The sequence below is a fragment of the Nestor notabilis genome, unplaced genomic scaffold (genome assembly GCF_000696875.1).
Source record: "Nestor notabilis isolate BGI_N333 unplaced genomic scaffold, ASM69687v1 scaffold4725, whole genome shotgun sequence".
In the NCBI taxonomy this organism is placed as follows: domain Eukaryota; kingdom Metazoa; phylum Chordata; class Aves; order Psittaciformes; family Psittacidae; genus Nestor; species Nestor notabilis.
This window is the reverse complement of record NW_009929669.1, coordinates 11,032-22,856: the sequence shown is the minus strand read 5'-3', so window position 1 is coordinate 22,856 and position 11,825 is coordinate 11,032. Positions and strand designations below refer to the sequence as shown.

The 11,825-nt window shown below is 40.5% G+C and overlaps 1 protein-coding gene across 1 annotated transcript in view; it reads right to left on the bottom strand.

Moving 5' to 3' along the window:
- The window catches only part of ME2 (malic enzyme 2, NAD(+)-dependent, mitochondrial), a 24,897-nt gene that overhangs the window by 8,203 nt on the left and 4,869 nt on the right, over nt 1-11,825 (bottom strand). The window contains exons 2-8 of the mRNA XM_010015083.1: nt 6,978-7,111; nt 5,609-5,758; nt 2,481-2,556; nt 1,595-1,756; nt 970-1,073; nt 515-624; nt 312-409 (exon numbers count right to left, since the gene is read on the bottom strand). Of these exons, the coding sequence (XP_010013385.1) occupies nt 312-409; nt 515-624; nt 970-1,073; nt 1,595-1,756; nt 2,481-2,556; nt 5,609-5,758; nt 6,978-7,111 (834 nt within the window). The remainder of the gene's footprint in view (nt 1-311; nt 410-514; nt 625-969; nt 1,074-1,594; nt 1,757-2,480; nt 2,557-5,608; nt 5,759-6,977; nt 7,112-11,825) is intronic.

The following is an 11,825-nucleotide window of genomic DNA, read 5'->3' as shown; positions in this document are numbered from 1 at the left end:
CGCTCTCTTACCGATTATAATTGTTTGGTATATTCCCCTTCAACTACACACAACTCACTGATGCTTTTTTCAAGTCCATGTAAGAAAGAGAAAAACTTGAATCCTTGTAAATAACCTTCCAAAAACCTTGTAAAACACCTTTCAAATAGCCATCTTTCAGCAGGTAGTCCCTTCTGTTAATATATTTCAGCTGACCTTATGTAAAAAGTTCTGCAATGGAATTACGAGAATGTGAATCTCTGCGAGTCCTACAAAACCAGAAAATAGACAGTTAGATCTCTTGTTGCTCTAGAGCCCTGGAGGGAACTCACCTCTCCTGCCCCAAGGAACAGCACTTTCTGCTCTGCAAGTGGTTTACCCGTGGCTTTCTGTGCTGCCAGAAGTCCTGCCAAAGCCACTGAAGCTGTCCCTGTAAAAGCAGTACAAATCTAAGGTGAGCTGAACAGATCTATGTGGCATATTATGGTTTTAGGCAAAATTTCTGCATATACATAAAGGAACGTAAAGGGTGTACCTTGAATATCGTCATTGAAGGTACAATATTTCTCTCTGTATTTTCTCAAAAAACGAAAAGCATTGTGGTTTCCAAAGTCTTCAAACTGGATAAGTGTGTTCTGGCCATACCTACAGAAGACGGCGAATATTCCTCTCACTAGACACATCAAGAAATATAATCCTTCTACACCAAATCCTGCATGTAATCTATTATCTTTGGAAAGATACTGTCCTCGGGCCTTTCACTGTTTGAAACGGTTCCATCTCTGTTCTGTGTGTACTTAAGAGACAACTACAAACAACATGTTCCAGGTCACAGAGATAAATCATTATGGGGGCAGAAATACAGCCATGCTTCTTGACTTCTAGTCCTATTCTTATTCCCTACATGACTGTTTCAGGGACAGTGTGTTAGGGGGTTTTTGTGCCAGCGGTTTTCGCCATACTTACGTGCAAGAATATTCAGTGTCATACCTGTCTGTAATGGCTTCCATAAATTCATCAATTAGGTCGTCATAGACCTGCGAGCGATCTCTTTTTTGGTACAGGCCCATATAAAATGGGTCTTTTAAGAGTGTCTGAAAAAGAATAAATCAGACAGTACCAGGATGAATCACTTCCTCAATATCCACTTTCCAGAGTTCACAGTAACACATTTCACCCCAAAGATATTGCATTTATATAGCCACTGTAACTGCCTCCTGTCTATATCAATGTTCAGTAATTTCAGCTGGCACTTGAGGTTGGTGATGGCTGCTTTTAAAATGGAACAAATCAATACTGTGAACAATAAACTGCTTTAATAAATCTGATTCACATCTCCAGCTTCTTAAAGTCAGGTCAACCTGACTGCCTGTTTTATAGTTTTGCAGCATTCAGATTACTTCCAAATGCAACATTTCACTGACAGATCAACTGGTATTTTTCAGTCACTTATATTTAAAGTATAATGAATTCCAAATTGTTTACCCTTATATAAAATATTTGATTTTATCTTTAACAGAAGTGCTTAAATAAAAGCCTTCTCTTGCTGGACTAAATACTTTTAAATACTTTTCATAGGGATAACTTAGGGCAGGCAAAGTGCAGTGAAACTCACTGTATTATCAGTTCCAACGTCGATGCACACAGGCAAGCATTTATCCGGGTGTATTCCTGCACAGGCTGTATACAAACACAGTTTTCCTACCGGAATTCCCATCCCATACACACCTAGATCTCCGAGACCCAATATTCTTTCTCCATCAGTTACAACAACGGCCTGAAAAGAAAAGGAGGTGGAGTTCTATCTGATCACTGAAATTTATAAAGTTTAGAGCAGTACCAGGCAAAAATTCAGGTATGTTTGCACAATCAAAGAATAGATTCCAAGGAGTATTTTACTCAAAGCAATAGAGCTTAATGTTAGAATCTGCTATGCTTTTTCTTTGCCAAAACCCACTGAGTGGGAAGAATCCAAGCTGCTGTATGGAACTGCAGCTTGTAACTTGGGGTTATGATTTCCATTTGTAAATAATCCACACATCAAAAAAACCCAGTAATTACTGTTCACTTCATCTCCTCATGGTTCTTGACTCAACTGGGCCACAGAGGATTTAATGGCGAAATCTGGGCCTCCAAACTACCACTTCTCTGTCCTAATCTGAGGACAAGACCACCTCTTCTACTGGTATGTAACACAGTAAGGAAGACCCAGAGGTGCATCCCCCAACACCTCCCCAAAAGGCGGAATAAAGAAGTAAAATAAAACATCTGGCAAGTCTAGGTCTCATCATCACCATTTACTCAAGTCACAAACCTCATATTTAGAATAAAACACTGCTCTTCACGGTACACTTTATCTTCATTAGCTGTATTTTGACATCATTGTCAAACAGCCAAGGATGTACTGTCAGTATTTACAATTCCATCAAATACTGACAAATCTTAAGAAGCTCAACTGAGATTAAATAACAACCAGGAAAAATATTATACAGTGTTAGTACCTTAACGTCATTCTCTGGCCAGTTGTTCACAATTGACCTTATATGGCCTCTGTCTGAGATAGAAATAAATAATCCTCTGAAAGAAAAAAAAAACACAACAGAAATAATTTATAGGTGACAGTTAGAAATTTTACCTTGCTTTATAAAACTCAATGTCAAACAGAAGAGATTGCTTAAAATCAAAAGCGTTGTAGCCAGACATAAATCACTCAAATGACAATTTCTAATACAGAAATCTGTACTTTGACACTCTAAAATAAGAGCACAGAGGCAACAGTTTTCCTGATGCTACCTGGATTTTACACCGTTACAGATAATCACCTTTAACACTTCTCCAGGGCAAAATACCTCTTGTGTGAGCATCAGACAGGACAGGATCTATGCTCCCCTGTAAGGACATGAGAATGGAACATGATCCTAAGCCTGGCTTTACCTTAGTGAATCTCCATCCGTGGCATTACAAAACGGGAGGGTAGGGAAACAAAGGGGACGATAAGGACCCGGACTGAACACATTGTCTTCTGCAAGACCAGAAGAACAGTGCTTCCCCCTGCTGACTGTTCGTCTGTGGGAACACGAGAGCCGAGGCAAAGAAAGAGGAAGAAACAGAGGTGAAGTGTCTGCATTTCTTCTGCTCAAGCAAACCCTCTTTTTTAGGAGGAAGGGGGCATGAAAGGCTCAGCAGAGGTGGTAACAGATAAATCACCAACACCTGGAAAGTGCTAGTTCTCAGAGAGAAAGGCAGACATCCTGAATTCCAGACCATGCTGCTCCTTCCTCAGACAACTTCCAGAGTGGGACAGGTTTCAAACCTGTCTATAACACACAGTGAGATGTTGAAGAGGAAAGGAAGAATTTAAGAACTAAGAGTGCATCTTTCACATCCCCTGTCCCAGATCAGGAGCAAACCCATGAGTTCCTTACTGTCTTTATCACAGCAGCTGCACTACACAGCCAAGCCCTCATGGGAGTGAAGGATTAGCCCTTCCTCCACACAGCACTAAAGCCTGCAAGCTTTCTAGAAGATTCCAGAAATATACTTGGAATTGCAGTGAGAATGTCATGGAAATGAGCTGGTACGACTGCCAGTCTGAACTGGCTGCCTTAACGCAGAGCTAATAACCTGAATGGTTTGTTTGGACCACTTGAACCCCACCTGATGCCAGCCAAGTGTATTTACTGTGGCACAATAACTGAAAGCTGACTCCTAGCAGCACAGCTTTAATACGTGGACTGTCTGTATCCAACAGTCTACTGAGCTACCATGAGCTCTCCTTCCTGCTTTGCCAACATCCTTCCAACTGCTCGCTGGCCTCTGCTGCTGCACCCAAGATGTCATGCTGTGCTGCTCTGCAGGAGCATCGTGACATGCCTCCAGCACTGGGACCCTTTGCCACCAGCAGAAACATAGAATCCCAGACTGGTTTGTGTTGGAAGGGACTTTAAAGCTCATCCAGTCCCAACCCCCTGCCACGGGCAGGGACACCTTCCACTAGAGCAGGTTGTTCCAAGCCCCTGTGTCCAACCTGCCCTTGAACACTGCCAGGGATGGGGCAGCCACAGCTTCTCTGGGCACCCTGTGCCAGCGCCTCAGCACCCTCCCAGGGAAGAGCTTCTGCCTAAGAGCTCATCTCAGTCTCCGGTCTGGCAGGTTAAAGCCATTCCCCCTTGTCCTAGGAGTCCAGCCCTCTGAAGATGTTGGTCACAGCTTCAATTCGGCCAGGGCTGCAATTAGCCTGAGACTCCTCATCTGCTGTATGGGTGTGCATGCACGTGTGTTCTGCCAGTGTGTTCTGCCCATGTGCAGTGTTGCACAGGGGAATATCTCTAATGAATCTACTTGAAGTTACCCTTTCTGAACAGAGGGTGAGATTGGATGACCTTCAGAAAGCCCTTTAAGTCTACATTTCCTTTCAAATGCTCTATCCTGATACAGATCCTCAGACTCACATGTGATTTTGAGAGCTGGAGAAAGCCACAGCACTCTCCTTGGAATTAAGGAGCTGTATGGCATTGCCATGTGCTCCCCTGCTTAATCCGTTACTTGGCAAGCTATCACTGACGAAAAGCCAAAGGCTTGGTATTGTCACAGTTGCTTCTGTACTAGTGCCACCAGATATCACCAACTGTTGCAACCCCTTCTCCAGTACATACACATCATGCAGTCACGGCAGACAAACACAGCCCACACTGTGGCAGTGTGCTCCCTCCTGCTCAAGCCATAGGCACCCGTGGGGGTTGTGATGGTTCCTGTATCCAGTTTACTCTGGTCTTCGGTGGCCAAGTACTGTCTGGAGCACTGACCCAGACCTCTTGCTGGTACACAACCATGAGTCTAGTACTAGTGGTCATCTCACTCTATAAACAGTGGGCAGCCTGGGGCCTGTGGAGTGCTCCTGCACAGCAGCAGGCTGCACTCCAGGATCTTCCCTTGAAGAGGAATACCTCTCAATGTTACTCCTTGAGGTTGAGAGATTCCTTGCCACAACAGATCCTCAGTAAGTGATTAACAGCATGCTAAACTTTGAAATCTTAGGTAAGGGATATAAAGGATTGATTGCACATATCTAATCCCTTGGACATAAACTGCTGACCGAGCCTGGGACTGGGATGGATCCAGTTGCACCTAGACTCCTCTCTGAGGAGTTTAGAAAGCAAGGGGGTCCTTTCTGAACCTCATGACTCAACAGGAGGATCTCCCTGACAGTTCTCCTTGTCCTCTATACAGTAAATAATTAAGTGTACCTTGCCATCGAATCTTGTTAAACCACTGTTTGCATTTACCATTGAACTTTGTCGTATCAATAAAGTATATTGTTGTTTCTCTCTTAAGGAGTTAAGTGCATGACTGCATCCATGGCAGGGATCTAGAAAAAGCTGGAAGGGGGTTGAAGCCGTGCATTTGTGGTATTTATGCGACATGTTACCACTTCTGTTTTCAAATGTTCTTTTTCTGATAAAACCCAGGTCTTGAGATACTATTTAGTGAACTTTTACTGCCCTGAATTGGCACAAGTCCTGTGTACCTGAATTCCAATGAAAACGAAATAAAACATTTCCACACCTCAGGCAACTATTGAGGAAAAGTGGCAATAAAAGCAGCAGCAATATATATCTGTTGTTCTTACTTTGGTCTCCTGAAGATGTGTCCATACTGGGAGCAGGCAAGGCCCACTGTTGGAGTGTATACAATTGGCATTAACCGCTCGATATCATCTTGTAATACCCTATAGAATAATTTTTCATTTCTCTCTTGGATTCCCATTATATAGATATACCTGAAAATAAGCAAAAGAGGAAAAAAAAAGAAAGCCACTTATTGTTTCACACTTATGCTTATTTAAAACAATGTGAAAAACATCAAAGCAAAAAACCAGACTTGCTTGGTATTGTTTCTGCATGAAATTGCTGCTTCAACTCAAGTCTTTGAGCACTAAACACAAGTTGGAAAAGAGAGAGCAGCAGAACTGAAAAGTTGAAATAACAATACTGGATATAACATACCATACATGTAAATGTGCACTGTGATAAAAGACAACCCATGGATTCATTACAGGATGCAGCTGTGAATCTCATTACTGTTAAAAAAATACCAGTGAAAGAACTTTTAATCCAAAAAAAGTAAGGTCCTGACAGTAAGGTCTTGTTAATCCTGATATTAACACAATTGTAAAACAAATTATCTCCTAACAAAACGTTCATTTTGAAAGACTTACCCAGGTGTGTCAACTAAAGCTGTATTTTTGCAAATTTACCTACCAACCTACCACATATTGATTCATATTCAGTCTTGCTGACCCAACTACATAAAGATAATGAGTTAGTGATTCATCTTAGGCTACAGCCACTTTGCCAATACAGATGATATCTGTTTCAGAACAGCAAGTGACATGAGTGGGTTTAAAAGTCATCTTCAGTTTTCATGAGAAACAAAGAGTTTTGCTGTGGTCCAGTAAGCCTCAAACCATTCCAGTGCTCCTCACACCTTTAGGAGACTGCATATTTTTACATGCAGATATACACAGGCATATATAGAAACAATACCAGAATGCTAAAACTGTGTTATTAAAAAAACAACAACCCACATTTCTTCACCAAACTAGTTTGCTAAACAGAAAAATGATATATTTTTCTAGCATATGCTGTACCCTCTTCTCCCAATAGTTCTGTGCTCTAACAACCTGCCACCCAAATCTTAGATGTTACAGAAACACACAGTACATATTACAGCAAGGTTTGCAGCTTTGCTACTGGCTAATTTTTACACATTCTTCTTCATTATGACTATGGAACACAAGAAAAAAGTTCCCAACCTCATTTAGCCACATGATGAATGCATGATCAATGAAAGCAGTTTTCTGTGCAGAAGTGAAAATAACCTCCAACAACTGAAAAACCCAGTAGAGGCACTGAAACTTTGTTTAGTTATCCCCATGCAATATTTTACAGCAATTTCCATTTACTTGCATGACAAAACAAGGTCAGAGGAGTGCTTACTTTTCCAAGGGGTCAGTCATTTTTGCCAAATTCTTATGGAAGCGTAAGGCTTGAATGTCTTGTGTCTCTATTTTAGGAGGCAGAAGTCCTTGCAGCCCAAGCATTTGTCGTTCGTGCAATGTAAAGGCCATACCCTGAAAACAAGAGAGGTGAGAAATAATTAGTGTTTCTTCTAGCATTTCTACTTATAATCTGCCATTTCTGACTATCCACTTCATCCTTTTCTCACGGCAGGAGCCACAGCAGGCACGGTTTTGATATATTTGCTGGGGTTCTCATCTTTTGTGTGTATCCCTTCTGACCAGAGCTTTTGCACATCTCTGAGACCTCATGCCCTTTGCCAGATTGCATTTTCCTCTGTGAAACTGGAGAACAACTAAAAGATCCCAGTGCAGACAGACCAAGGTTTACAAGTGAAATAACAGCTGCTTCTTTAATCTTTTCATAGGAACATAAGGTTGACCAAGAACTTGTGCGTCAGACCCAGCCTGGTCCCTGCAATCAGTGACATTTAGTCCACAGAGGTCCATCTGAATTGCTCCATTTGCTGCTTTTATTCTACATACTTTCAGTAATCCAGCCAGATCCCAAAGTTACTGAATTGCCCCAATGCTTCTATTGAGATCACAATCCAACCTGAATGCCTCTTTTTTACTTAGGACTAGAACTAATTGGTTGGTCTTCAACTGTAGTGGTCTACTATCAAAAAGCCTCGTTTGTAACAGATCACATTTCAGAAGAGTTAAACTGCTAAAATATCCCACCATTTCCATTCTTCACTGTTTCAAAGTGGATTTATTGTTATTTAAAGACTAATTAAAATGATTTAACAATAACATTCAATAAAACTGGCTTTTCACTCAGTACACAAAACAGCCTGCTGTGAGCTACCTGCTAGTAGACACTGGTAGGCACTTCACAGGCAGTTAACTCCTGGGTGTATCTTTGCAAGGTGTTAACTAATCTGAGTCTGGATTCACAGCCAACCTGTCTCAAACTGCTGACTCCATTTCCCACAACAGCTCAACAACTGACCCTGCTCTAAATTTGCCACTTCCAAAGAGCAACGATAAACTTTCCTCATTTCAGTTCATCCAACTGGGTCAGGGCAGTGGATGACTAAATAAATATTTGTGAAGTCAGGAAAGCCTTTGCTGTGCCAAGGCTGTGCATCCATCTGGGAACAAAAGCAGAACCTGAAAGGCAGGGGTCTGATAGCTGCAGTGCTTTCAGAGATGGAAATTGCAGTTTTGTTCCCAAACCACACTTCCTTTGTTTACTACAACAGACAGATTAAAAAACAAGAGCACATTCTCTCACATTTCCCCATGCTGGAAGCAGATGCTTACTGCCAAGTTAAAAAAACAAGGTTTATAAAAGCTCTCTAAAGTTTGTTTTATGCCTTGTAATTACACTCCAAATTTCTCCTGAAATCAGAAAAAAAATCACCAAAGAATTCAGTATTTTCCCACTTCAGAATAAAAGACAAATTCAGATTAGAACATACATATTTTCACCTGTGCTTATGTTTGAATAGACTTTCACAGGTAGTTGTAGAAAGTATGCCCATTAACAAAAAATCCCTAAATTAGAGTCTACACTTAGAGTAATTCAGCACACTTGAATGGATTATAACCAATATAACTAGTCCTTAGGAAAAACATGATTAAATATTTAATGATTTTACATAATTTTTCTCTTTGCTTATTTAAATCACATTTAATATCTGTCATTTTGACCAGTGATTCAAGCACCCCACCCGCTTTTCTGTTCTTATTCTATACTATGTTCTAAAGTAATACAATATTTGAAGAGTTAGCAAGAAAAAAACCCGAACAAAGTGTTTTGAAAAAATCCACTTGCAAATACTTTCTTGCAAAAACCTAAGTATTTAATCTTGATCAATGTTTTGTATTTCTGACAATGTAATTTATATATATAATCCATGTAATATATATACAATTGTATGTATAATTATTCCATGAAATAGATTTTACATTAAATACTGCACTCGGTTTATCCTTTTTGTAGTCTCTGCAAGTCATCTGCAAACCACTGGTTTCTTTCCTCACATAATTGTTATTCTCCACTATTCTTCCAGTATTGTCTGTAAATGAATTTCAGATGAGGCTTGCTCCTGAACTTTTTACCCTTGCTGCTGGTCTTCTGCTGGGTGTAGCAGTCACTTCAGCCACGTGATTTCTGTTTTCTGAAAACAGATTTGAATAATCCAGCATTTCCACTGAGAACACAACAATGCAAGCAGCACTGGCATGAGGAAAAAAGCACAGGAACACACACTGAATGCTGTATTTTATATCCTGCATTGCAAAGGATTTATTTAGTTTCACTTCTGCATACTTCATATTAAATACTGAAACATTACCTGCGAATGCAAATGCATCTTCCAAAGTTGCATGGAAGCAAATCATGCAAGCATGTGTCCCAGCTATCCTCCCCTTTTCCTTAACTACCCCCTAACTGATCACCATGAGAAGTTCATGTCTTTCTAAAGCAGTTTCTGAACACAAACTGTACTTGCAGTGCAAGTGATGTAGGATACAAAGCTGAGTACAGCTGGTAAACATCTGTAATACTTTTGACTGTTATTGTAGCCACTACAAAAACACAAATGATGCCAAAAGACTTACAATATTAAGAAGGGAAAAAAGAAAACAAGCTTAGTCTCTTTCAGAAGATAGATAAACACTGGCCAGTAAAGCCACTAATGTCACTGGCATGTCAAAGGCCAGAATCCCTTCAGTGCTACTGTACTGGCTACAATGACATTTTACTCTAGCTGAAGTATCTCACTAGCAAAACCTACGTCCTCCCCATCAGAAACTCTCAAGTCCCTTAGAAATAAAGTCTACCTAATTTCTAATTCCCACTATTAGCATGACATTAGGATGTGGCTTTTCCTTCATTTCCCTGCCCAGAGACCTTAAACTATCTGGGTCCTTAATAACAAATGAGCCCTGAGGTCAGCACTAAGCAGAACAGCTACCCATCTTTATTCAGTTTATTCACATTGTTTGCAGTCTATAGGCAACTTGGATTATCGTATCTGGAGCTACAATAACATAAAACACAGTGATTTTTTAAAATGGTGCTATGTACTTCCAGCTGTTTATATACAGGACAATTAGATCTTACCACATTAAAAGATGTTTGTAATTTCTGCCCCGGCCTAACTCAGGAATCTGAATGCCATCGGCCTCCACACAGAAATCTATATCTTGTTCCAACTGGAACAGAACAAGTTTTGTCCAGAGCAGCACTATAAAAAACCTAGAGCCCTTCCAATCTTTGCTGTATTCCCATGCATTGTCTTCACCTGTAAACACCAGCTGCCTCTTGTTTTGGATTTGGGATTGTGGCTTGTTACCCACACAGCGCCTTGCAGGATGGAGATCTTCCTTAAACTAGTGTGCCCAGGAGCTGCAGAGTTACACATTTCTCAGCTTTTTCCCTCATTTTGTGAAAGCCAGTACAGTTTGACAGCACCAGCAATCAGTTGTCAGTGAATCAGGAGGCACTCAGCAATTCACAGCAGTGGGACTGATGTTCCCAAAGGCACTTAAGGTCCCCAGAACCTATTTAAGAGCCAAATCCCCTCTGGTTTCCACTGGGATTAAATGCTGAAATACTGTAATGACTTGGGTATAAGTCACAGGGATCACTTTTTTGTTTCCTTTGACCCACAGTGTCCTGTCTCTGAGCGTTATGCACTGACTTTCACTTCGATTAGGCCCCTTAATCCTCTTTACAGCTCAGAAAAAACAGGTATTCTTTCCAAGACAGGACACACAAAGCAGGGAGCACATCTCAGAGAAAACCCAGCACACTTCAAAGACTACAAATGAATAAATTAATGCACATGGACAAATTAATTGCAAGAAAACCGATGTACTGCCATGGGGGAAAAAAATGAAGTGTTGACAGTTATCTAGTTAAGATAAGCTCACATTGGATCACTACTACTGTGCCTTTAGTCCATGTCTGTGGGTCTGGCAGTGGGACCTTGCTTTGGCCATAACAGCTGGGCTCTACTACACAAAGTGAGTGGTGCTATAAATACCAGCATATGAAAATTCTAGTTGCTTTGCATGAAGGTAAACAGGACACCTGAATCCTGCAAGCATGATTTTTATAGCATCACTGGGCAAGTAATACTGAGAGGTTTCTAGGCAGAGAAGTACTAGTGGTGATTATTTTTTCCTCACCTGCAAAGTCTTGCAGCCATATATACACACACACACATCCATACATACATATATAAAGGAAGGGATACTTTTAACTGATACCATAAATGTTCCAAAGCATTCTGCAAACCTGTACAGTTTATAACAAAAACCCCATTAAAACCCCTCATAAAGATGTAAATGCAGAATATATCCAAACACCCTACTGCTTGGGAAATGAGTTAGCCTACTTCACAGGGGAGATATAATCAAATGGTATTCATGTAACTTCTAATCATTGTTATAACATATTCAACAATATATCTAGGCCTTTGAAGTAGCATCATAAATATTTTTAAAATAAAGCAGGTTTTACACTGGACTGTGGGCTGCTTCTCTTAACTTTGCCTCCTTTTGATAAATCAAAGTTCACGATTGCACAACATGTCTCTGCTGCAAATTAATGAAGTTCATGCATATAAATCAAAGGTGTATTTGCTATCTCAGCCACAGATTCAAAGTTTCTCTGTGTTTATGAGAACAGTGAGAGCATGGAAATCTCCTTTGATTTCTCCTTCTTCATCTTTTAAACTCAATTTTGTATCTTTGTTCTTCCAGAAACATCGTAACATATATACTGGGGGGAGCGGCTGACAGAGCACAG